Source organism: Astyanax mexicanus, chromosome 8 (assembly GCF_023375975.1).
Source record: "Astyanax mexicanus isolate ESR-SI-001 chromosome 8, AstMex3_surface, whole genome shotgun sequence".
Lineage (NCBI taxonomy): Eukaryota > Metazoa > Chordata > Actinopteri > Characiformes > Acestrorhamphidae > Astyanax > Astyanax mexicanus.
This window is the reverse complement of record NC_064415.1, coordinates 56,079,110-56,106,180: the sequence shown is the minus strand read 5'-3', so window position 1 is coordinate 56,106,180 and position 27,071 is coordinate 56,079,110. Positions and strand designations below refer to the sequence as shown.

The window sequence follows — 27,071 nt, the reverse complement described above, 5'->3', positions numbered from 1 at the left end:
TTCTATATATTTTTATACTTGTTAGGTGCTCCCGAATAGATAAAAGAAATTAAATATGCACACCAATCTAAAGTCCAGGTCTCAGGATGAATCAGTGCACCCCTCCTGAAAACTGTCCCATCCTCACCCACTCATATCTGGTTTTCTCCACAAAAATATGAGCGTCTGCTGCTCACACCTTTGGGTTTGTGGTTTCTCAGACAGTGTCTTTATCTCTCAGTCTGTCCTCGTCGCTCTCTCCTCCCGCTGTGGAGAAAATAAGCCTGCCGCATGAGGTAGAGGAGAGTCCATGCACCTCATAGATTGAGCTGGAGAGGAGGAGGCTGCCGGTGCTGCCACTCGCAGCTGAACAGACGGGGTGCTCCTGGCAAGGTCACTCCCAGACCAGGCACACTGTACTGTCTCTCACAAACATGATGAATTTGGGTCATCTCCAAAAATACACAGAAACTCCCAGCCATCTTTAGCTTATTGGAAGAGAAATTTGCTTTTTTATTATATTATACACTGCCTGCCAAAAAAAAGAAGTCTTCATTTGTTTTAAGTAAGTATGGTCTGCAGGTTTGGGTTCAGCAACAGTATGTGCTGAAAGAATGAGTTCAGCTGACTACCTGAATATACTGAATATAGACCAGATTATTCCATCAGTGGATCCATGGGAAGAAATGGGAATATTCCAAGATGACAATGCCAGGATTGATGGGGCTGGAATTGTGAAAGAGTTCAGGGTTCAGGGAGCATGAGATCATCATCATTTTCACACACGGATTGAGAGAGAGTTCACCACAGAGTCCAGATCTTAACCTCATTGAGAATCTTTGGGATGTGCTGGATGGAGAAGAGCTGCTTTGTGCAGTGGTCAGACTCTACCTTCATCAATGCTGCTGCAAGATCTTGGTGAAAAATGAATAAATTAATTTAACACTAGATTAAAATAAATAAATCTTGTTCTTCATTGCAGAAGCTTATCCAAAAGAAACAATGCCAGAGCAAATGCGTAAAGCTGCAATCAAAGATAAAGACGATCCAACCAAATATTAATAGAGTTTGTGACCTTTTTTTGGGGTCAGGCAGTGTACTATTGTATTTTCTGCATATCATAAGAGAAAGAAAGAACTGCATGATCATATTCTTTGCTGTTGTTCACAGTTATTATCTCCATTCATTCAGAATCATGTTTGGTCATGTTCAGTTTGATTGCATGCTGTTTGACGGGCTGCATAATTGGTTATGTTCCTAAACAATTAAATAATCCATTGAAGGCAGTCCAGATCTTATCTCTGTGTGCTCTCTTGTGTTTAATCCATTAATCCCAATATTTTATTAGTTTATTAAAGTGTGTATTTGGAGCCATAATAGTCTAATAGTCCAAATGCCTTTTTGCTCTGTTTTTACATAATAATACAGTCGGATTCTTCTGCTGTTGTGATGCAAGGCATTATCCGATGGTACAGCATGAGCTCAAATATGTTATTTTGATTAAACCTCAGTTCTAGATTATATATTTTCAGATGCTAAAACTGATTGAAAAGAACGTTTTAAGAAAAACAGCTCAGGACCCTATTTTTGTGATCTATAGCTCACCGTTCAACAGTGGATCAATGTGTGTTTGATATTGTGAGGGTGCAAAAATACACTTTGCACAGTTTGAAAAGCGCAAAAGGCATGAACTAATTCTCTTAATTAATCATGGGTGTGGTTTATTGTGGGGGTAATGTGAAATAAACCAATCAGTGTGCCAATATTCATTCCCTTTAAGAGCCAGGTGAGCTCTGACTTTGGCACTTTCTTATCTTAACAGCACAGTGCTTTTTTGAGTCTCAGCAGAGACAGATACTGTACTGCAAGTTCACACTGTGAAGATACACCACTAGCTCATTTAAAGGAAAGGCCATTTTTATTTTATTCTTTATAAAGCAATAGAGTAATATTACAGGATTTTACACTTACTATGACTAAAAAAAGGCCTTCCAACCAAGTATGTTTTGATTTCCACTTGAAAAAAAACATCTGTGAAACTTGTGGAAAAAGCCCTTAACACAAATCATTTGATTTTTAACACGATGAAAACTTCACACAAATGCAGACACAATTTTAGCCTTCTGTGTTCTGTAAACAGAGATAAAAACTCCACAGCTCTCATATTTTTCCCTTCTACTTTTTCTCTGCTTCCTGTCTGCTATCTGCCTGCTCTCTTTACTTTCCTTTTTCTACACAAGTGTTTATTAGCAAATTAATTTCTTTAATTTCCCCTTAATAACCTCTACATTTTTAAAGTGAGCTTATTGTTTGTTATGTAATTTTTTTTTCTGTTTTGCTGTAATTTTGATGCTTATTTGTTTGGTCTGCAACCTGTTCTGAGTTCTGATTGGTCAGTCGGATTTTTAGTGAACTCACTGGTACAACACAGAACCAATAGAGCAGAGTCCTACTGAAAAATGTACACAGCACACAGCATCAGTCTGTCTATTATAATCACTGGAGCATCAACATGATTCTGTATCAGATATTTTAAGTTGTAAAGTGCTGGTGGTGGGAGTTTTGCTTTTCAGAAATAGTTATTTATATAGAGCCAAAAATGCAACTTCTGTGGCATTGCACAAAGAACATTTTGCATCAGCTTTATTGTTGAGAGTGTAGTCACATAAACAGCCACTCTAAACTTGGCTGGTTAAATTGCTAGGTTATAGACTGACTAAGTTGATTGACACTTCAAGAGAAGTTTGCACCAATAGAATGGCTCTTAGCCAATCACATTCTGAGTTTGGAACTAACTGTGGTATAATATTTTAGCAGGGACATCCCTAGCCTTTATTAGCCTTTATTATGGGGATTTTATTATTTATAATTAGCTTACATCTAACTAATGAAAAAATGTTCTAATTAATGTTCATATTTAAATACGGAGTGGTGTATATGTGTGGCGTATTAATTTAACTATTATAAAGTAACATCAGCAGACAACTAGTAACTTATCCTGTAACTAACTAGTCTAATCTGAGATGTATTTTGAGAATATCAGGACACTAGGCTAACAACAAAACACGGCATTTTATTCAATGGAGGAAAAAAATAATAGTACAAATTTTATTTACTGTATTTTTTTGCACTATAATGTGGCAGTTAGAAGGCATTAGCGGTTAGCCGCTAATGCTAATGCTCCAGCCTTAGTGGAAATCTGGAAATCTAAGCTTACTGTAAATAAACGAAAGCACTTTATCACCTAAATGAACAGCTTTCAGGAGAGAAATCTGTGTAGATTAACATTCAGAGCTGGTTTGACTTTAAGAAAATTACAGTTTTGTTTACTTAATTTAGCTTAGCTTACCTTAGCTTAGCGGTCTAGCCCCCAGAAAATAGACATTTATTGATAGTGCGCTTTATAGTGTTAGCCTCATAGTGTTAGAAATAGGGTAAATAATTTAAAATCACTTCTAACTATACCTTTAACAAATTAAAAATTAAAATCATGAGATCATGGTGCTCTTGGGGGGCCCCCTTGTGGCGTGGTGGGCATAAGCGACCCCGTAATTTAAGCATGCCTTGGGCTGACCCTGTATTTTTGCTGTCTGTTGCATAAATGCTTAAATATACAGGCTTGTATACTCTAGTGTTTCTTATATTTCTTCATGTTTGCTGTCTGTTGGTTTGATTCTCATTTATTTACTCCAGTTGTCTCCAGCAGACTGCAGATCCAGCCCTAATCCACCCACCTGATCCAAATCATTACTGCCCTCAGAATGTCTCGGCTGGCTGGATGCGGCGTGGTGATTAGATTTGGGTTGGGTTGTTTTTCAGGAGGGTGTGGGAGATGGAGGGTTGGAGACACTGATTTAGTCTCTGTCTGTTTTTCTGTGTAATGAGGGCATGGGGTTAGAATTGTAAAAATATTAGATTTTTTTTAAGTGAAATTGTGGTGTGAGTGTATTATTCTCAGTGTCCCTGAAGAGATCGGCTACATGTAGGAATGCACTGAAATTAATTTTTTTGCCTCATGTGTATAAAGGCCAAACACCTAATACCGAACATTTTTTAACAGGTTTTTATTAATTTAGCTATTTTTTCTCCATCAAATAATTGAAACAGCTTGAGTGTATTTTTGTGTACCTTTTAAAAATATGAAGCAAATACAAAACTACAAAAACTACAATTTTATTTTTTTTTTCGAACAAAGCATAATACTTCAGCATTTACCTCAGTAGTGCATTTTTTATTATGAATTTACTGTATTTCAGCAGTGCTATTGTAATATTTGGACCAGGTAGTTGGATGCAAATGCAGAAAATGTTTAATAGAAAATTGCACTGCAAAATCAGAGTCCACAAAACAGACAAAGAGTCAAAAATCTAGTGAATACAAAACACAGGGTAAATAACACTTAATAATAAAACAGAGTGGCAGTATCTCGCTGGAAATTGGAGACATGCATGTCCAGGTATATATAGAGCCATAAATTAGCAAATTAGACCTCAAATAAAGTGCATTGAAATAAAGAAAATCTAAATCTTCTATAATATATTATAGTATATTTTATCAGAATGGAATTAAATATGTAAGATATTATACACATGTTCCACACTTAGGTTTAGTTCAGAGGTTCAGAAACAAACTGTAATGAACTGAAGTTCAAGAAATGTGACATTTAACATAATATGAATGGTTTATTTAATTACATGTATGCAGATAGCGCATAAAATGAACTTAAACCTGCCGTTTGTCCAGAGTTCGTTGGCTCTTTTTTCCTCCCTCCACCAGTCTTACACACTGCTTTTGGATAACTTTATGCTGCTTTACTCCTGGTGAAAAAATTCAAGCAGTTCAGTTTGGTGGTTTGATGGTTTGTGATCATCCATCTTCCTCTTGATTATATTCCAGAGGTTTTCAAGAACAGTGTATGAGAAATATGGTTATGATACATGGTTAAGATTTTTTCCACTGGTGTTAAAGGGTTAAAGCTGGACCTGCTGCAGATGGTCTGATGTGTAATTGGATAGTGTTAGTGTGTTGTTCAGCACTGCAGCACTCTTGGATAGGACTGCTGTTCTCATGAGACATGCTGCTGCAGCGCGTCGTGTTTGATGCAGCTCCTGAGCAGGAGGGAGACGAGGTGAGCGTTAGACCTGCCAGACAAATTGAAATCAAATTCGGCTCCTTTTGCTCATTTTAGTTCACAGTCAGGAGGAAGTGACCCTAACCTCTTTCTGTGTGAAGAATCACTTGAGGGAGACTTTTACCTTTTCGAGCTTTAAGCCCTTTCTTTTCCAGTTGCCTCAGCATGAATTCTCAGTGGTCCACAGGTCTTTATTCAGATGCAACCCAGAACTCTCCTGACCTACACAAACCAGCCCTACTTCTTCTTCCTGATTCTTTCATTTCTGGTTTCTTTAGTTGCCTAAAAAAAGAGTAAACACAGAAACCATTATTATCCTCTTTTTTTGGTGACCCATTTTGATTAAAAAAAAAACATCGCTCAATTGACCTACACAAAACCAAAAGCCATTCCTACTACCAATTTCCAACTCTACTTCTTATTGGTCCACGTGTTTTTACACTGCAAAAAAAACTCAACCTTAGCAAGTGAAATTGTCTAATTTTAAGGCAATAAATCTCAAGTTGTAGTTAAGTTGTAGATTATTTTACTTATTTAAATCAATCTTTGGAGCCATTTGAACTCAAAATTAGCCCAAAAAGTCAGAAATCAAGGTATTCTTAATTCTTGAAACTAGGTCTGCATCGATTAGTTGATATAATCGACATTGTCGATTATAAAAATTTGTCAACCCCAACTGTTAATTGTCGACTAATCACTAATTTGTAGCTAGGCCTACGTCTCCAAAATGTTCAATGACTGAACACAACAGTTTACATATTTTTTCTAAATATCTGAATATCACGCATTTTCCAAGGGCAATATTTTAGACATTTGCAGGTTATTAAAACCCTATATTCAGCTGTTTCTATCTTTTTGAAGCGATAGAGAAAGCTAGAAATAGAAGCCATAACCACAGCAAGCAGAGTTGGAGGGCATCACAAATTAATCGCCGACTAATCGGAAAAATAATCGCCAGATTAGTTGACTACCACAATAATCATTAGTTGCAGCCCTACTTGATTTTTTGCACTGTATTTGAATGCAACCCAATGCTTTTTTGACCTAGAAGACATTCTTCTTAAACCTAGATTCATACGTATTTCATTTGAATCCAACTCATCGTTTACTACTTGACCTACGCAAACCAGCCTTTCCTGCTCTGAAGCTTCTCTGAACATCTTTCTTGCCAGACAAATTGAAATCAAAGTCTGCTCCTTTGCTCATTTTTAGTTCGCAGTCAAGAGGAACTGACCTTAACCTCTTTCTGTGTGAAGAATCCCTTTCTTTTTCCAATTCCCTCTGCAGAAACTCAGACCTAGATCCAGCATGAATTCTCAGTGGTCCACAAGTCTTTATTCAAATGCAACCCAGCGCTCACCTGACCTACACAAACCAGTCTTTCTCTGATTGCTCAAGCCCCATCCTCTTCAGTACCCTCTGCGTAAACTCAGTCCCCATTTCCAACCCTGCTTCTTGGTGGCCTACGAAGAGTCTCTATTTAAATGCAACTCAGCACTCACATGACCTATTTAAAACAATCTTTCCTTCTTTGAATCTTTAAGTCCCATCTTACTCAGTTCCCACTGGGTAATCTTAGAACTCTTTCAACCCTCCTTCCTGGTGGTCTACGACTCGCTTTTTAATTGCAAACCATCACTTACATGAACTATATAAGCCAGTCTTTCTACTCTTAAAGTTTCCAACCATTTTCATTGGTGGTCCATTAGTCTCAATTTGAATGCAACCCATTTCTCGATACTCACTTCAAGCCCCAACCTCTTCAACCACCCTTCATGGTGGTCTACGAGTCTTCATTTGAATGCAACCCAGCGCTCAGATGACCTAGGTTTCAAGCCCCAAGTCCTTTTTATTTACCTTTGCTTAAAATTTAACCCCATTCCAACTGCTCTTTTGGTGGTCTTCCAGTCTGTATATAAGAATGCAACCCAACAGTCACTTGACCAATGCACCAGTCTTTTCTTCTAAGTCTCCATTTCCAAACCTCCTTCTAGGTGGTCTGTGAATCTCCATCTGAATGCAACCCATTGCTTTTCTGACCTACATGTACCCGTCTTACTTTCTTTAAAAGTTTAAGCCACATCCTACTTTTCTACTGCACAAATTCAGACCCAATTTTCAACCTTCCGTCTTGGTGGACTATGATTCTTTATCTGAATGCAAGCCAGTACTCATCTGATCTACTCAAGATAATATTTATTTCTCTTAATTTTAAGCCCAATCCTCTCCAATTTCCATTGTTCAAGCTCACATCCAATTTCCTTCCCACATTATCTGTGATCCATTGCTTCTCTTACACTTGAGCTTCAAGCTCCATCTTCTGCATAACCCCCCTTCTGGCTTTCGTTTTTGATGGCTCACAAGTATCTGTATCAATGCAACCCATTGCTTGGTTTATAAAATCCAAACATCCTTCTTGATTGCCGTTGAGTCTCCATTTGAATGCAGCCTAGCCCACCTGATCAACATGAGGATTTTCTTACTTTCTTTAGAACTACAAGCTTCTTCCTCTACAATTCCCTTGTTGTAAACCTAGTGTAGACGCTTTTCCATTTTTTTCCAACTTCCAACTTTCCTTTGTTTAAATACAAGCCAGCACTCACCTAACTTACACCAACTTGCTTGGCTTTCTTTAGAACTTAAAGCTTTTTCTTCTCCACTTCCCTTGGCATCAATTCAGACCCCTTTCCAGCATTCCCCTTTGCAATGCCAGCCCTCACCTAACTTTTACACCAACCAGCCTTTCCTTCTCTTAATCTTCAAGCCACATTCTCCCCAGTTTCCCTTCATATACTGTAAGCTCAGATCCCATTTCTATCCCTCATTCTCAGTGATCCGAAGCAAGCCAGCGCTCACCTGATTTACACAAACCTTTCAAATTCTTTTTCTTAAACTTCAATCACTCTTCTTTTTCTATTTCCTTCTGCATAAACTTAGACCCAGATCAAACCCTACTTCTCAGTGGTCTCCCAGTTTCCGTTTGAATGTAGCCCATCACTTCCATGGCCTTCCATACACAAGCCAGTCTTGCTTTCATTTAAGTTTCAAGGCCCTTCCTTTTCAATTCCCTCTGCATAAACCCCTGAACTCCTTTTGGTGGTCCACAAATCTCTGTTTGAATAGGAGCCCACTGCTTACTTGACCTACACAAGTGGACTTCTTTTAATCAAGCTACTGCAGGTCACTCACCCGTGCTTTCCGGTCCGGGATAATTGGGCCCAGCTTCTTTTTATTTTTGGAAAGATCTCGGGCAAGACACGGTTGATAAAAGAAGGTTTTTGTCTAATTAAGAGCTTACGGTAAGAACGTGCTCCGGCTGCCATCAGAGAGGGATGATGGGAGGCCGAAGGGATTTGGCTAATTGGCGCTCGGTTTTTGGTAAGGTTGGCACGCCCGATCGGTTCACCTTCATTAGCTTGCTGTATCTCTCCGCTACAGGCATCTCTGATCAGTAGGCTGGTGTGTGCGGATAGAGAGATAGAGAGAGTAAAAGAGAGAGAGAGAGAGAGAGATACACACTGAGTGTGATCTCCCAGCAGGGCTCTTAATCGACTGTGCCCCCGAGCCCCTCTCCTCCCATAATGAAAATGCAATTTGATTTGCCCTCAATAGCACATTTTAAAACGATATTTGCCTCTTTATTCTCTGCTCTTCTCAGCGACGCCTCCGAGCATTTACATCCGAGCATAGCTGCCTGCGAGCTCTTTGTGTTTCATAGCATGTGTTACAGGACGTTCTCGTAATAATGTGCCAGAATAATTAAGAAGTGTAAACGACTGGTAGACTATGGGCGAACCCTTCTGGATTACTCTACTGTGAGGCCTTTCTTATGCTCATTTCCTCCCCCAGAACGAGGACTAGCAATGAAGGGTACGAGCCAAATGCTGCTTTTGTGTTTATTCAACTTTTCACTCTATTCAGTAGCGAGAATTATTCAGCGTAATTATACATGCGAGGGGAAATTTCAAATGATTGCGTTTTTATGGCCTCAAACCATCACAGAATGCTTCGTGATATTAGTATCGACATTCATAATTGTCTTTTTAAAGCTTTAGAATCAGATTAGTCTCAAATTAGTCAGTTCTATTGGAGTTTTTTTTAGGAATTCGTTTTGCAATCTTCACATCTTCTCTGTATTGTTAGAAATCTGCCTTTGCCAGAGATGAACCACGAACAACCATGAAAAATGTGTCATCAGATGTGTACCAAAACCTTGCCTTAAATGTTGCCTTGTGCCATGCCATTGCTATATTGCTAACATTTTATTTAGACATGATAAACTGCAATAAATGCATTTGGGATGAGGATCCTGCAGGTCACCAAGTGGATCACCATCGTAACGACAGGAAAAGCACACCTTGCTTGGCTTGAAACGCATAAAAGACATGTACTAATTCTCTTAATTATCTCTTAATCATGGCTGTGGTTAATTTTGGGCGTAACCTGAAATAAACCACCAATCAGTGCGTCACTTGCCATTCCTATTCAAAGACAGGTGTGCTCTGACTTTGGTGGATTGGTATTTTAATGGTGCAGCACTTCAGGCAATTCCCAGCAGAAGAAACTTACCTGCTCGTTTATGCTGTAAATGTGTTTAAGCAGCTCATTTACGAGAACAGCAATAGTATTTTATTTAGTATTCTGTTTTTAATGTTGATGTAAAAGTTGGGTTTATGCACTGCTGTGTGTCCATATGTCTCTACGTCGCCAAGATAGCAATAAACATTTGACTGTAGTTTTCAGTTTTCTGTAGTTGGAGCACCTGTGGTTTCTGTTGCCAAGACAGATGCAAGATAGATATCAAATCACACCTAATTTTCAGACCACCACGTCTATTGATGTAGATATATTTTTAAGCTCCGTCACTATTTAAACGATGCAGGAGGAGGAAGGCGTTAAAATAGACTGTTGGCGGGGTGTAAGATAGCAATGAGCAAGATAGGGCTCTTATTGTTCCTGGTAAACTTCTTCTGGATCTTCCTTCTCGATTCAACTCCAGAGTGTAGAACAGCGAATGGTAGACCTCATACAGACTCGAATGCTCGTCTCATTTTAGGTCAAGCCCTAAGCAGGGTTGAGCTGATATGTTGTTTGATAAGGTTACACCCCCCCCCCCCCCCCCCCAACGCACTGGGAGCCCCCAGCTCACCCGCCCCGTGGTTAGCCCCCGCTGCTCTTGTGCCCTTTCCCCAAGGTTAATCTGTTTGTTAGGCCAGAGATGATGTTTTCTCAAGCTCGCTGCCAGCATCTCCACTCGTCTCTGCAGCAGCGTGTTTCTCAGTGCGTGAAGGACGAGCCCTTGCGCCGGTGGCTCTGACTCCGCTGGGAGGAAGAGGTGAACACAGACTGGGCTGATTTGCTGTTTGCTGTCTCCCGTCGAGACGCTGGAAATGTGGAAATGCTGTCGTGCTGTTAAAGCATATCCCTGAGCTGTTCCGTCCGTGGCCGGCGCAAACGTGGAAGGCGATGAACGACCGTGTCCTTTGATTGGTGCACTGTAAAAAACAAAAAAGTTGAGAAAACTCTTTAAAAAAAAAATTCAAGGCAACTTACTGCACTAGATTTTTCGAGTTTGGAGGCCAACTCAAACTCAAAAGTTTTGAAGAAAACTAATATATTTAATTTTTTATATGTATTGAAACTTCAGATATTAACTCTCACCAACTTAAACATTTAAATTGTGTTTTTATTTGGCCTGATTTAAGTTTTACGAAAGTTTTGCTGATTATCCTTTAGGATCAACTAAAAAAATTAAGTTCCATTAAGTGCAAATGAAAAGGTGTACATTAATTTATCCATCATCTAGTGGGTGCAACACTATATTTAGGTTAATTTAACAAAGCAACTGGGGAATTTATTTCATACCTGCTGTATGGTCAATAATATAAGATTTAAAATAATGCAAATGTTACCAGCTGGACTAGGCCAGGCTATTAATAGTATGAGAAGGCATGCTGTGGGGAATGACTACACAGGGGGGGTAGCATGACCAACATCAGGTGAAAACCCCTGCTGAATTGCTCCGTAGACCAATTTTTAACAAGAAGCTTAATGATGTTAGTTGAGACAAAAAGTAATGTCAGCATACCACCAAGAAGGACCAACCACATCCAACAGGACTAACTGTGGACGCTGTAAGAGGAAGCTGTCTGAAAGGGATGTTCGGGTGCTAACCCGGATTGTATTAAAAATATACAAAACCACGGCTGATCAAATCACGGCAGAATTCAATGTGCACCTCAACTCTCCTGTTTCCACCAGAACTGTCCGTCACCACAATCAATTATTGTGCTCTAAAACTAGGTGTTTCAGTTTCATTGTCCAACCACTGTATATATTAGTTGTAAGTTTAGTTTTTTACAGTGTGTCCTCATTTAAGTGCCTCTAATGCTCTGCACACCTGGACAAAACGGCTCTTCGGAGCTCAGCCGCTCTGCTTCCTCTGCTTGCACTTTTTTCTGCTGTGTCTGTCTGCAAAGTTAAAAGAAGTGCCAGAAGAGACGTGGGGAGTGCACGTGGGGCCACCAGGACCTCATTAACTCCTGGCTTCATTAAACATTATGTCAGTGGAGCAGCATCCGGGCCTCCGGTGACCCGGGGAGGTGGGGGCCGGCAGATTCCATTAACAAGAGAAACAGAGGCTCGGGTGCCAAGACCGGCGAACGCATGCAAATGTCGCTCCGGCGCCCGCGGGCCACTGAGTGCACCGGCGCCATTTGTTATTATTATTTCTCTCAGAGCAGATGCCGCCATCCAGGACAAATTACACAGCTTTGTATGGGCTCTTTGCATATCATTGATTTAAACAGCGGAACGGGGGGAGGGGGTCGGGAAGAGAAGAAAATTTCGCAATAAACGAATAAACGAAACACTTCCTTGAGCGCCGGATACAGGCTTTTATCCCCGAAAACACCCTCCTCCCCTCTTTATCTGTATTACTAGGCAGGGTGAAAGGGAACTGCCCTTGTCGCCAGCTGAATACCAATCGTGCGTTTACGTCGGCTCGGAATAATTCATGGAGAGCCGTAAAGAATGGAGAGAGGCTTACGGTGAAACAGTGCTCGGTATGAAGGTGAAGGTGTGAGGAAAAGGGCAGTGTCTCTTGTTAAATCCCCTCGGTGTCAGGGATTTGCGAAAACAGGGTCTCGGAAGGACGCCCCAGGACCGTGTCTGAGTTTAGAAACAGAAAGCCTTAAAGAATTAAAAACAAGAAAATAAAAAACCTGTTGTCTGGATGATGCAGTGTGTTTTATGGTGTGGTTCATCCATAAGGCAGCTGCCTGGTTAGTCAGTGACTTTGACAGGTGAGTCTGTTAAGAGGAACCTTGGTAGGAATCACATTTGGGAAACAATTCAGAGCTTAAAAGCTTAAAACTACCCCAAAAAGTTATAGGATAACAGTATGTGAAGTATATTGATCACCTCAGGGGATGACTTGTGAATACAACCCACAGCTGTAAACATTTTAGGGATTATTTAGGTATATCTTATATCTTGAGTGAGGATGAACACTGGCGAATGTGCTCATGGATTTTGGGCGAGGTCCGATACTGGCTTCCAGATGGATGATGGATTCCATTACCAAAGGAAGGCATTACTACCGACAGTACAAAGCTCAGAATGTGGTAATGATGGTGATCGGTGGCTTCTGGCTAGAATTGTCCATGCAAACAGACAAAGCATCTTACGTATTACATATACAGCTCTGGAATAAAAATAAGAGACCACCTAAAAATGATTCATTATAATCAAGAGGAAGTTGGATGATCACAAACCATCAAACCACCAAGCTGAACTGCTTGAATTTTTGCACCAGGAGTAAAGCAGCATAAAGTTATCCAAAAGCAGTGTGTAAGACTGGTGGAGGAGAAAAACATGATGCCAAGATGCATGAAAAAAAAACTGTGATTAAAAACCACCAGGGTTATTCCACCAAATATTGATTTCTGAACTCTTAAAATTTTATGAATATGAACTTGTTTTCTTTGCATTATTTGAATAATTTGGGAGAAATATTGTCTGTAGTTTATGGAATAAAACAACAATGTTCATTTTAATCAAACATAAACATATAAATAGCAAAATCAGAGAAACTGATTCAGAAACTGAAGTGATTTCTTATTTTTTTCCAGAGCTGTATATTTTACACCCTGTATCCCTCTATATGAAGACTGTCTCTTCTTTAGTCCACGTCTTTATAAAGTGCATCAGTGGAACTCTCAGCTATTGAACAGTATTATAAAACTGCCTTTGTTGAAACAGATTCAAATTTGCTTGAAATAACACCTTAGAAGACACAGTGAATCACAGTGACGCCGCTTCACAACGGGACAGTCTTTGTCCTTTCCCAAATCAATTGAACAAATGGGATATCACTGTCTGTTTGCTGGAGTTTCTTTCACTTCAGGTTTTGAATTGCCACTAGCAGCAATTCAGGTTTAGATGGTAATGATAGGCCAATGAAGCTCTGAATTGTTGTCTTCTGTTTGGGTACGTTTATATTCCTCCCTCACGAGATGAGGTGAGCCTGAGATATTGATGCTGTACTGTTGTTAGACAATTTGGAAAAGCTGTAGTTTCTTCACTCGTTGCTCTTGTTCTAATAATGGCAGCCGCCTCAGCGGGCAGGGACCCCGCTGGGTTGAAAAAGGTTAGCTCAGGTGCTTTCTGTTCTGCAAACAAAGAGAAGGCAGAAAGTTTTTGACTCATTGCTCCATAGTTATGTATAGTTCAGATATACTTGCATTTGTCTCAGAGATTGCGGAGGTTATCCTTTTTTGTGGAGTAACCATGTGAACTAAGTGGTCTCAGTGCAAATGAGGTCTCAGTGCACAGTCAGGAGTGAGAACCATGTCTTAATACAGAGTTTGCTAAGTTTGACCTAGTGTACCATATGTTTTGCTCAATAAGGGGCACTTAAAATCCTTTAATTTTCTCAAAAATCATCAGCGCGCTTTATAATCCGGTGCATCTTATGTATTATGAATTTTACCAGTCAGGTATTAAGGAGCAGTAAAGCCACTCTGCTGAAGTACAGCGTTATAAGGGTTATAAGTTTTCAGTAAAGTTTCTCCAGCATTAAGGCTTGGTGCAGCAGCATTAGCATTAGCTGCTAACCGCAGCGCTAGCTATTTCACCTCATTCAGAGGTGAGTATATTGGACTGTAGTTTGCATGTTTACCATGTTAAAACAAGCTGCGTGGGAAGAACCGCTAGCGCAATAGGTTACCGTGGCTAACTGCCGCTAGAGCTGCTGCTGCTAACCGTGCTAAAATACTGGAAATCTAAGCTTACTGTAAATAAATGGAAGCACTTTACAGACCCAAATAAACTGTTTTAAGGAGAGAAATCTGTGTAGATTAAAATCCAGCGCTTAGTTGATTTTGAAAGAAAAGTTTTTTTCTTTACAGTTTTGTTTAAAATGTGCTTCATAATCTGATGTACCTTATGTATGGAAATATAACAGAAAATAGACGTTCATTGATGGTGCGTCTTAATATGGTGTGCCCTATAGTCTGTAAATTTGATGAAATACGACGTGTACATTGTAATACTTTTTGTTTTTTTTTTTTTTGAAAAATGGCATACTTTTTCTCTAGGATTGTTTTTAGTTAGTACTTTTCCTGAAATATGTCATCCTAAAAAACATTCTGCATCATAGTTGACCATAAAATTACCTTTATTAAATGTGTTTGTTACTGCCATTCAAAATACAACAATTAGGTAGCAGAACTAAAATAACCAGTATTAAAGATTTTAGTGTGACACTAACACACTGGATATATTGTGTCCAAGAGTTTCTTAGATAAAGAACCATACTATACTTAGTGACCATATAAAAGAGTATTTTTTTACAATTTCATCATATAATAATGTAAAATTAGGGGTTTCTTTGACATCATAGCTCTTTCAGCTATGACTTGAATTTATGATGTATTAAACCATGAATTGAATTGTATTAAACTAATGTATGTATTTTGTCTTTTCTCTTCACAGCCTCTGAAGATGCACTGTGGAAGTTGTGCGCTGGTCACCAGCTCTGGTCACCTGACAGGTGGAGGGCGGGGCCAGGAAATCGACCAGGCGGAGTGCGTCATCCGAATGAACGATGCTCCCACCGGCCGAGGCTTTGGGCTGGATGTGGGTCACCGCACCAGCCTGCGGGTGATCGCTCACTCCAGCATGCAGCGGGTCCTGCGCAGCCGTCATGAGCTTCTCAACTCCAGCCAGGACACTGTCTTCATATTCTGGGGTCCCAGCAACTACATGCGGCGAGACGGGAAGGGACTGGTCTACAACAACCTGCGGCTGATGAACCAGGTGCTGCCCAAGCTCAAGGTCTACATTATCTCCTGGCAGAAGATGCTGCAGTTCGACGACCTCTTTAAGAGAGAGACGGGCAAAGACAGGTAGGAGGTCTAGATATTTTGACTGTAAGACTACAGAACATCTACATAACCCTACATGTTTATTGTGGTGACTGAGAGTTCTGGTGGAAACAGGAGAGTTGAGGTGCACATTGAATTCTGCGTGATTTGATCAGCCGTGGTTTTATGTTTTTTGGATACAATCCGGGTTATCACCCTAACATCCCTTTCAGACAGCTTCCTCTTACAGCGTCCACAGTTAATCCTGTTGGATGTGGTTGGTCCTTCTTGGTGGTATGCTGACATTACCCTGGATACCGTGGCTCTTGATGCATCACAAAGACTTGCTGTCTTGGTCACAGATGCTCCAGCAAGACGTGCACCAACAATTTGTCCTCTTTTGAACTCTGGTATGTCACCCATTATGTTGTGTGCATTTAAATTTAGAAGATTTAAATTTTTGACTGAATTTAACCCCAGTTCAGGTATTAGCATTGGCACTACATTAATAGTCATAGAATCTCATGGTCAGAAGTTACAAAAATTGCATCTAGACTCCTGAATACCCAAGCAATTCTAAATTTCTAGTTTCTACATTTCACCAACTCACTCAAACTGTAGCGCTAATGCTCACTGACCCGTTTTATTTGAGAAAAGAGAAAAGGGGGGAATATGAGGAAGAGAATATGTAGATTGGGGCCCTAGAGTGAAGTATGCTGAGGTCATTATCATTTCTAAGTTATGAGCTTGTGCTTATTTGAAGTGAGGCACTGGGGCTATCACAAGGGAAATCAATTTCTGAGGGATTTAAGACTCTGACATTAAGCTGAAAGTTACTGGTGCATCAAGCCAAGATAATGCTGAATTATTGCGGCTGGGTTATTTATTTAGGTCTGAGAGGGAGGCGCTTTCTGGCTGCTTTGGATTATTCAGGACTTCATAACCAGAAATATAGAGGCTGCATTGCAATAAGCAACTTGTTAGGATGGGCAGATTATATTATGCTAATGTAGAGGCTGGAGAGTTCTAAAAATAAAGGGTCTTGTGGACGTAGGAGACCAAGATTAACCTGGTTTTAAAGAAAATAACTATTTTTTTCTAATTTTCTCCCGTTTTTTTTTTCCCCCCAATGTATCTGGCCAGTTGTCCCACTCTTTTAGCTACTACTCAGCTGTATATCCCCCCCATCACTAGTGATGCCTCAACACACACCAGGAGGATAAAGACTAGCACACGCCTCCTCCGATACATACATGTAAAGTCAGACTCCGCCTCTTTTTGAACTGCTGATGATGCAGCATTACCCAGTAGCATCACAGCGCTAACGCTCGGAGGAAAGCGCAGCGACTCAGTTTCAGTATTAAAGCACCAGTTGTCTCTTAATCCTGTGTTTTGTTTGACGTCTTTCACTGTTTGTAGCTCCTCCCCCTTGTTAAGTGGTCTCAGGTGTTTCCTGTTTGTCCATGTGTATATAGTCGTTCCTTTGTTTCAGTCTCTTAGTGTTTGTTTGATTATATTTTTGTATTTCAATAAATCCTCGCATTAGCGTCTTCTCCTTGCTCCTGCTGCTAAAATGACACTGACACTTATTATTATTATATTTATGTTTTTAATGTCTATCACACAAGCTCCTCCCCCCTCTCTGCCCTCTTCCTCTGCCTATATATATGCTGTATGCTGTGTATATACAGCAATACATGTTTTTATTCTGCTGTTTCAAACTTGAATTTCCTATTTCTTGATGCAAACTTCAAATTCAGAGCCTACCTGGCTCTTATTAAAGTGAATGGCAAATGATGACGCGCTGATTGGTTTATTTCAAATTAAGCTGTGATTAATTAAGAGAATTAGTTCATGCCTTTTGCACGTTTGGAGCTGCGTAAGGCGTATTTTTTGTGACTTTACGATACTAAAGGCGCACCGACACGCCCCTAAATCCAGCAACACGATACACAATTGAATGGTGCAGAATATAGATCTCTTAAATAGGGCACTGTAACTTTTATATTAATGCTCTTGGTTTCAAAAGAACTGTGAACCAGCATGTTTTTATACTTATGCCCCAAAAGTCTTCTGGCACACTGGCTAGGGAGTGTTCCTGCCTTGTCTTGTGCCGAGACCCTGACCAAGAAGAAGCAGATAATAAAATAAGATGGATTGATATTTGGATTAGTATAGAAATTGTTTTCTCCTCAGTGCTGAATGTTATCATGTAGTCGTATAATTAGATGTTAGATGTTACAGTGTGTGAGCGTGTATGTCATCAAGGCGATATGGCGTTGTCGGCACAGTGTAAGTGTGTGTGTGTGTGAGTGTGTGTATGAGTGTGTAAGTCAGTATGGCATTTGGAATTGCAAAACCAACATGGGATATCAGCTAATCAGCCTAATTTAATGATGCACTGCTTTCTCTCAAACTCTGTGGAGACTAATTACAAAAGCAATACAAATATTGCCGCTGATTAATTAGCCTGAGTGACGAACTGGAATTAGCCTGTTGCTCAAAATCTCCTGCTCCTTATTACGCGGTATTAACAGCGCGAGGTTACACCACACTGTTTAAGTTGGAAGGTAATCAGTCGTGCCTTTTCCCAGCGTTTTATGTGTTATTTACTGGCAGCGATTCTCCGGAGTGCGCGGAAAGAAAAGAGCAGATGCCGGGATGAAAGAGTGAAGATGGCTACGAGGAACTCTCCGATACTGTTTTGCCGAGGCGCCGCTGTAAGATGTCAGCGTTAGATGCGCCGCTGTGTTATCTTTGTTTTCTTGACACATTCGGAATTTCATCAGAGCGAAGTTGGCCTGTCAGAAAGTTGCTGGAAGAATCTCTGACAAGCCCTTTTGCTTATTTAACAGGCTGTCATCGCTCTGTGTTTTCTGATTGAGAGCGTTCTTTAATCAGGAGGAAGAAAACGCTTCATCTCACCCGGATGAATGAGCATCCCCGATTGTTTAAGCATGATTAGCGTCTACGAGTCTCACGCACAGACAAAACTTCAATTGACTTTTTTGTTTTAACGTCATTTTTACATTTCTTATGAACTTATGAAAGAACTTATGAAAAACAGACTGGTTTGTTCTACAGTGAAGATTTTGTCTTGGTTTAGAAGGAAAACTTGCTGTAACACTAAAATGAGGACGAAGAAATGCAATGACTGTCTGTCAATTAAACTGTTTTTACAGCTAGTTTTATTCATTTGATCAATTATTTTCTTCAGCTGCTGCTAATCTTCTACTGTAGCTGATTAATTAGATGTTAACTAATGTGGACATTAGCTAATTTTGAGCTAATTTAATGTTAGCTACATGTTAGCTAATTGTTAATAAGGTTAGCTAATACATATATATTAATCGCTCTAGCTTCTGTAAGCTAAATGCAAAATACTCTCGCTGATGTTGACAAGATGTTAAACATTTTAGATACTCTTAACTAAATTATAACTACTCCAATGTACCTAGATGATAAATACTGTAGCCGATCTTGGGTAGATGTTAACTAATCCAGATTATGTTAGCTAAATGATAACTACTATAACGTTAGCTTGATGTTCAGAGCTCTAGCTAATGTTGGGAAGATGTTAAAAACTCTTGCTAATGTTAGCTAGATTTTCTTACATACTATAGATATAAGCTAAATGTCAAGTACTCTGACGTTAGCTTGATGTTCAGCGCTCTAGCTAATGTTGGGAAGATGTTAAAAACTCTAGCTAATGTTAGCTAGGTGTTCTTATATAGTATAGATATAAGCTAAATGTCAAGTACTCTGACGTTAGCTAGATGTTCAGCACTCTAGCTAATGTTAGGAAGATGTTAAAAACTCTAGCTAATGTTAGCTAGGTGTTCTTATATAGTATAGATATAAGCTAAATGTTAAGTACTCTGACGTTAGCTAGATGTTCAGCACTCTAGCTAATGTTAGGAAGATGTTAAAAACTCTAGCTAATGTTAGCTAGGTGTTCTTATATAGTATAGATATAAGCTAAATGTCAAGTACTCTGACGTTAGCTAGATGTTCAGCACTCTAGCTAATGTTAGAAAGATGTTAAAAACTCTAGCTAATGTTAGCTAGGTGTTCTTATATAGTATAGATATAAGCTAAATGTCAAGTACTCTGACGTTAGCTTGATGTCAAATACTCCAGTTGATGTTAAATATTAGAATTAGCAGATAAATATATATATATCAGTTACTGTAGATCATGTTAGCTACTGTTAACCAGTCAAGATGTGATTAATTAAATGATAAGTACTTCAGTGTTAACTAAATGCTAACTACACTAGCTGACATTAGTTAGATGTGAAATACTCTAGCCAATGTTAGGAAGTCTTAACTAGTCTAGATGTTTTTTTGATCTAAATGATAACTACTCTGATGTTAGGTGGATGTTACATATTCATTTAGGTGGATGTGAATGCGTCTGCATGTTGTTAGCTTAATGTTAGCTAAGTTTTAAATAATCTAGATTTTAGCTAAATGTTAAAAGGTGTATATGTTAAAATATGAAATATTTAGGACTCTGATGTTACCTAGATGTTGAGTTCACTAGATGATGTTAACCAGATATTACTTTTTATATCATAACTTTTTAGCCAAATCTAGTTATAAAACAAGGAAAAAACTAAAGTGCCCCACTACACTCAGGAGTTCATCACTTACTCCACTATACTGAGTAAAGGTACTAATCTGAAAAATGGCCAGAACTGTGATTCAGTACTTGAATTATTTAGTTTTTTGATTTGTTACACTACTTTAACCCTTGTATGGTGTTCATATTTTTGTTACTCGTTTACTTTGTTACTTGTATTTAATTCAGCAAAATTAAGCAATTTTACATTAAAATGCTTTACACATGCTTGCTTCACCTGAACTGCAAGCAATATAAACAGCTTACATGGTTAATATTTACCCTTTACCTTTCTTATGTTACATTTCTTTTAAAAAGTGCTACTCTTTTTTTTTATTAGTTTTTTAATAAAATGTAAAAGAAAATGAATTAAACTCAAGATATGAGTAGAAAATTTGTTTAGTTTCAAATGTACAAATGAAGCAATGTTTATTAGCCCTTGGCCAAACATACTGTATGTAATATAAATGTGTGTGTGTGGGGGGGGGTGGGTGTACAGTGTGTGTTTATCGAAAATGTGTTTTGATATATGTTTTTCACAAAAAAATGAGCCAATGCCAATGAGTTTGAGTTGGAAAAAATATTTTTTAGTATCATTTGATAAAATATGAAAACGGGTCCCACAGACCCGAACACCACACAAGGGTTAACTCGCAATTTGCTCAGCGCTAATCTCTGAAACTTTGCACACTGAACATGTCCTGCTAACTGATGAAATGAGACTTTTCTTTGTCAAACTTTCGCTTTAATGAAACAAATCAGCGATCAAACGTTCCGGCCGCTGCCTCTAACGCAGGAACAAGCAGATCGAAGCGTGACATGATGAAAATTCAGCCGGAATCCCGCAGGATTAGTGCTCTTTGTTTTCGGTGTGTATCACGCTTGTCGTGTTGAATTGGCAGCGCTCTCGTAAGCGTTCTGCGGTTTTGAGTCCGCGAACAACAGATTGGCTCGTTGCATATCAGGGCCTTCATTTGGCTCGGCGTGGAAAAACAGGCGCGCAACAATCCAGCCTTGACTGAGAGCGTTTGTGACGATTCCGACTGCGGCGCTGAAGCGGAGCGAGACGCTGGAAGGAAGAAAGCCCTTGACGATGGCAGAGCGCTGCCTTCGGGTTTGGCTGAGGCAGCGGGAGCGAGAGAATGAGCCCAGCACGACACACACCAAACAGACACTTCATGCAACTTAGCTCTGTGTGTGTGTTTCTACCCCTCTTCTCCATGCCCTCAGACTGATTTGTGCCTTTGTGAGCAGACTGGAGAGGAATATAAACAGCCTTCGCTCTGGAGGATCTGCTGTGTGTTCTGCTTAACCAGGAGGAAAAAGCAGAAACCAGCAAGAGCTGCTTGAGATTAATGGGAGTCTGTGTGGGTTTCTTCTTCTGTGCAGCTAAAGAAAGTTCCTCAGGAGTTCTAATAGTCTTTTTCCTTCTATACACTGGTAACCAGTGAGTCAGTAATGCGTTCCTTAGTAAAGTGTTTCTATAAGTTGACTTGGAAAAGCGGGATTAGTTTCTCAGGGGGATAAAACTCTTAAAAAACTAGAGGACCAGTGAGTTTTTACGTTTTTTTTTAGCTTTCTCGGTCACATGACATTGCAGCGTTCAGTAGCTCCTCCATTTCCACTCGCTGTTGTTTTTACAGTACATGTATCTCCGTGGAAACGGAGTACGCCCAAAGTGTAATATCCGTGAGTGCAAGTGGACAAATAGCTATTTTATTAAACACGTGGAGACGGACAGGACTAAAATTACCGGAGGACCACGAAAAAGTTCAGAGTTCAGAGAATAACAGTAGATAATAATTCAGCCAGTAATTTATTTATCAGAGGACGTCTGAGAAAAACACATACATGGAGGATAAAACCTCACCATGAAAGAGAAAATTAACTCAGAACTAATCCCCTGAGAAACGAATTCCATACAGTTAGTGCTTTACTGTTCTTTGTAATCTTCTTAATATTATTCTATTTAATTTTTTTTTTTAAACCACTCCTCTTAGAGCTTTCTACATGGAAAAACTGAATTTTGCAGGATCGTATGACCTGTACTAAATTATGATTATGCTTGCTTGTGCTTTTTGGAACGATACATGGTACAGTTTTCATCCAACATCCTTTTTATTTTTAGTAGTTTTTAGGACCATTTTTAAGGAGTGGGGTTGGATTGCCCCTGGAAAGCAGGAACAGATATTTTTTCTTCCTTAATCTGACTATTTTTTCAGTAATGAGTAATCAAATGCACTAATATTTCCAATCCAGTAATTAATCTGATTAAAGTTACTTATCCAAATCATGTGCTCTTTAGCACATGGCTCTGATTTGTTTCTGTCTTGTCTCCCCTAGCTCCACCCAGTCACTAGAGTTCCCACCTGTCTCGTTTGTTACCCCGCCCCCTCATTTCCTTCCCCAGGTGCTTCCAGTTTTTTTGTTGTTTTTAAAATCAGTAATGCGTTATTTTTGTAACACTTTTTTCATTACTGAATACTGCCTGTTACATATTTTCCCATAGACCATTTAAATGCTAAACCCCCCCCCCAAACACCCCCCCCCATTGTAAGCATGTGTGCAATTAAAAAACACTTCCTGACATTTTTATATTATATTGTATATATATATACAGTATATACAACCAATCTGAGCTGTTTATAATAAAGTAAAATTTTTTTATCATGAATTCTATATTCCATTCTTTATTCGTAGATTTTTAAGTCTTAGTGTTTGTTCTTTTTTGTCATTTAAAAAAAACGACTTGCCAAAATGTGTGGGATTCATAACAAATTATTAATGTTTGTTTTGCTCGGAAAAAATATTGCCAGCATCAGTCTAAAGTTAGAATTGTTTGTTATTTCTGGTAACCTTTTGTCACGTCTGGTGCTGTTAGCTCCTCTGTCCCTTCCACACCAAGCTCTAACGGAGGTTCTCAGGTCAACAACTACACTACCCAGAATGCACCACCCGCTGACATCACGCACTCACCTGATCACGTGACACCTCACCTGCTTCCTCCAGGAAGTCCCGAATACTGATTACTGGCACTATAAAGGTGCACGCCAAACAGACTACCACGCCGCGTATTGTAGGTTCTCCTCTTTACAAAGCGTTACTTTATCTATTGTCTCAGTTTATCTTGTGTATGACCTTGCTTTTGTTTTCTCAACGCCGATTATTGCCTTTGCCTCTGATACTGGATTGTTTGTGTATGACTTGGACTGTGTTTTCACCACTGCCTCTTGGATTACCTCTGATACTGGATTGCTCGTGTATGAACTCTGGACTGTTTCTCGTTTCTGGTATGGTTTTGCCTTCATTGCTCTGTTTACTGGTGATCACCCATTTCTCTGTATCGACTCTGATTACATCTGTTTATTCTTATAATAAACACATTTTGATTTTATCAGTATCTGCACGTGTCTGCCATTCTGTACATACCATGACACCTTTCTTCTTCCTTCTAAACAGCACAGCAGTCTCACACTTATTTCTGCAACCATTTCTGTGACAAATGAGTATAAATATATAACTATAATTAATAATGCATTCTGAATAAATATTTAAATCATGTCGTAATGTGATTCTGATATGCATAAAAAACAAAAGCAGTAACCAGATTTCTAAGGATTTAAGTAACGGCTAAAACATTATCTCTCATTTCTCTAGAGTGCGGAACTTGATCAGCAGTAATCATCATCTATGATGACAACGACGGGAGCTATGACTGTCCGCACAGAGTACATTATACACATATACACACACACACACACACACACAAACAAACTCACCCGCTCAAATGAATGCACGCGCCCAGACGCAAGCACACACCCCATTTTCCAAAGTGCTGTAGTCGCGCTAAACTCTGTCAAGCACGATTATCCTCAAATAAAAGGCTTACAGGCTTTGCCTCTGTGATGCGCGCTGGTCGTGTGTTCCACTGAGCTTTCCACTTCCTTCCAAAGACACCCTGAGAACAGCTGTAGCATCAGTGTCAAACCCAAACGCTGCTCATCTCCCCAAACACATCACACAGACGGAGCAGAGAGCGCTTTTAAAGGGGCAGTTCGGGATAAAACCAGCGTTTGATTTGTTGTTTTTTGTGTTGTGTAAAAATCTGAAGCGCAGCGTCGCATCCCTTAGCTTAGATTCATTTTTTTATTGCATCACTTTACACAGATTATGTACAGGGGTTGGACAATATTTTAGTGTGTGAGGTTTAATGGCTAAATTGGAGCAGCCTGGTGGCCAATCTTCATTAATTGCACATTGCACCAGTAAGAGCAGAGTGTGAAGGTTCAATTAGCAGGGTAAGAGCACTCAACACAGTTTTGCTTAAAATATTGCAATGCACACAACATTATGGGCGACATACCAGAGTTCAAAAGAGGACAAATTGTTGGTGCACATCTTGCTGGAGCATCTGTGACCAAGACAGCAAGTCTTTGTGATGCATCAAGATGCATCAAGCCACGGTATCCAGGGTAATGTCAGCATACCATCAAGAAGGACCAACCACATCCAACAGGATTAACTGTGGATGCTGTAAGAGGAAGCTGTCTGAAAGGGATGTTCGGGTGCTAACCCGGATTGTATCCAAAAAACAGGACAATAAATGATTGTGGTTTAAAACCAGGTATTTCAGTTTCATTGTCCAACCCCTGTATAGTACCAGTCAAAGTTTTGGAAATACCATCTTAGTCATTGTTTTTCTTTATTTGCATTTTTGTTAACAGCTAAAAAGGGACAGAGCTCTCAGCATCCTCAACAGTCGTTTGTGCTAACTTTAATCTATTTTAGGTCAAATTTGCCCAAACTGGACTATAATCTGACCTCATCACTCAATGATTACTCCACCACTCAACAGTATTATTTTCTATATTGTAGATTAATTTCATAGATATCAGAGCTAAAAAAGGACCACATATGGTCCACATTAAGAATGTGTCTTCCCACATGGTTGTTTAACAAATAAGAAGCTACTCACTGCATCAGTTAAATAACGTGTTGCCTGAACTGAAACATAATCACGCATGAAGTGATTATCCATTATCCATTATCCACCGATCAGTCAGAGCCGAGCTCTCAAAACCAGAGGAAAACAGCGAAACAACAGTAATCGGCCTTTAAATCAGGCATTTAAATGACTTTTTTAAAGGTAAATAAGAAGAGCACTATTTCCTGGGATTAAAAGCTGTAATGCTGTGAATTCAGCTGTAACTGGAAATATCTGTGTGCAAAACTGTGCTGGACTCGCGCATCTCAGGCAGCAGCAGCCTGTCACTCACACAGACACAGAGACAGCGCTGTGTATCTACTTCTTGTGTTTAATTGCCTTAAGTGACCTGGCATTATGATGACGATGCATTAACAGCCCTATCATATATCTTCCATTGTTTTTACCAATTGTTTTTCGCCCCTTTTTAGCTGCATATTTAAAGGACTGCAATCAGCGCTCCACCGAGAGCTCAGCGGGTTTGATATATTATAGGTCAGCTCTGGTACAGCCAGCGGCGAGACCTTCTCATCCTCCCGCGTGAACCGCCCAACATCTCCCTATCTAATGATCTGCCCTTACAAAGCAGGCAGAGTAACCTTTATTAAACCTCCCTCAGGCCGAACCAGAGGCTAATTACCAGTGTCTTCAATCCGAACCCCGGCGAAAAGGGAGACCCCTAAAGAAAAGAACGAACGAGGTGGTAAAGCTGAACGAACAGCGAACAGCGCGCCACCTTGGCACATATGTACAGGAGATTATGGATGTGACAGCCGCCAGATGGGCAGCTCTGTGTTGGCGGAGGTAATTTAGCAGCAGTTGCGGCACCTAATCAATCACGCTCCGCGCTGTTCTTCCCTAATGGTGTTTGTTTCTCCTCTGTTATTATGTTATTTGTCAGAAAATCATTAGGGCTTCCGTATCAGATGGCAGGACAGCGGAGTTGATGAGCAGTTGATAATAACGCTCTGTTATAGGAATGATTGTGTCAGGTGGGCACTGCTCCTAAATGGCGCCGGGAGTTGGGTGCCTGTGCTTCTGACTTAGCCAGAATTAGCACCCCCTGAATTATTTCATTATTCTCTTTTGTAGCAGAGACACAGCATATGTGCATACATAGCATTTCTCCGTATATTCAATCCAAAAAGACCTAAGATCCTCAAATCAGCTGCTCTTGGAGATGCTGGATTCTAATCTGAAGTCAACGGGTGACAGAGCTTTTTCTGTTGCAGTTTCGAAAACTGTGGAATTGTCTTCCTGTTTGTATTAGGGCATTATCCAGACTTAAACAGTACTCTCAGGCCTTTCAGTGTTTTTAGTTCTAGTTCTAATGACTTATCTGTATGTCCGGGATTAATCTGAATCTTGTTTGCTGATACTACTTTCATTTACTTGTCTTATATCTTATTTGTTGTTTAGTCTTATTCATTTATTTGTTCAAACTTTTGTGTTTTTTTAAATGTGCTTTTTTATTTTATTTATTTACTTGTTTTTTCTTTGTTTCTCCCAATATATCTGGCCAATTGTCCCACCCACTCAGCTGCTACTTAGCTGTTACTCAGCTATATATCCCTATCACTAGTGATGCCTCAACACTTAAGGAGGGTGAAGACTAGCACACGCCTCCTCCGACACATGTAAAGTCAGACTCCGCCTCTTTTTGAACTGCTGCCCACCCAGAGAGAGCCAGGCCAATTGTTCTCTCTCTCACAAATGTAATGTAATGTAATGTAACCGATCTTGATGTTTTTTCAGCTGCCTTATATAGTGTGGTGAGTGAACACAGTGTTTAAAAACTCCAGCAGCACTGCTGCAGCTGGTAGAATCAAATGACTGTGGATGGATATGAATAACTGGGGTTGAATTTGTTAGACCAGATCAATTGCAGTTGCTTCCTGCAACAAGGGATTGATTGGCTTTTAAACTTGTCAGCTTTTTTTTTTACTACTTATGGTTTTAAAGTGTGATTTGATTGATGTGATGCAAT

General features: G+C 39.6%; 1 protein-coding gene across 1 annotated transcript in view; it reads left to right on the top strand.

Moving 5' to 3' along the window:
• st6galnac5a (ST6 (alpha-N-acetyl-neuraminyl-2,3-beta-galactosyl-1,3)-N-acetylgalactosaminide alpha-2,6-sialyltransferase 5a) overlaps positions 1-27,071 on the top strand; it is a 53,539-nt gene that overhangs the window by 22,835 nt on the left and 3,633 nt on the right. The window contains exon 3 of the mRNA XM_022677832.2: positions 15,107-15,519. Within this exon, the coding sequence (XP_022533553.2) occupies positions 15,107-15,519 (413 nt within the window). The remainder of the gene's footprint in view (positions 1-15,106; positions 15,520-27,071) is intronic.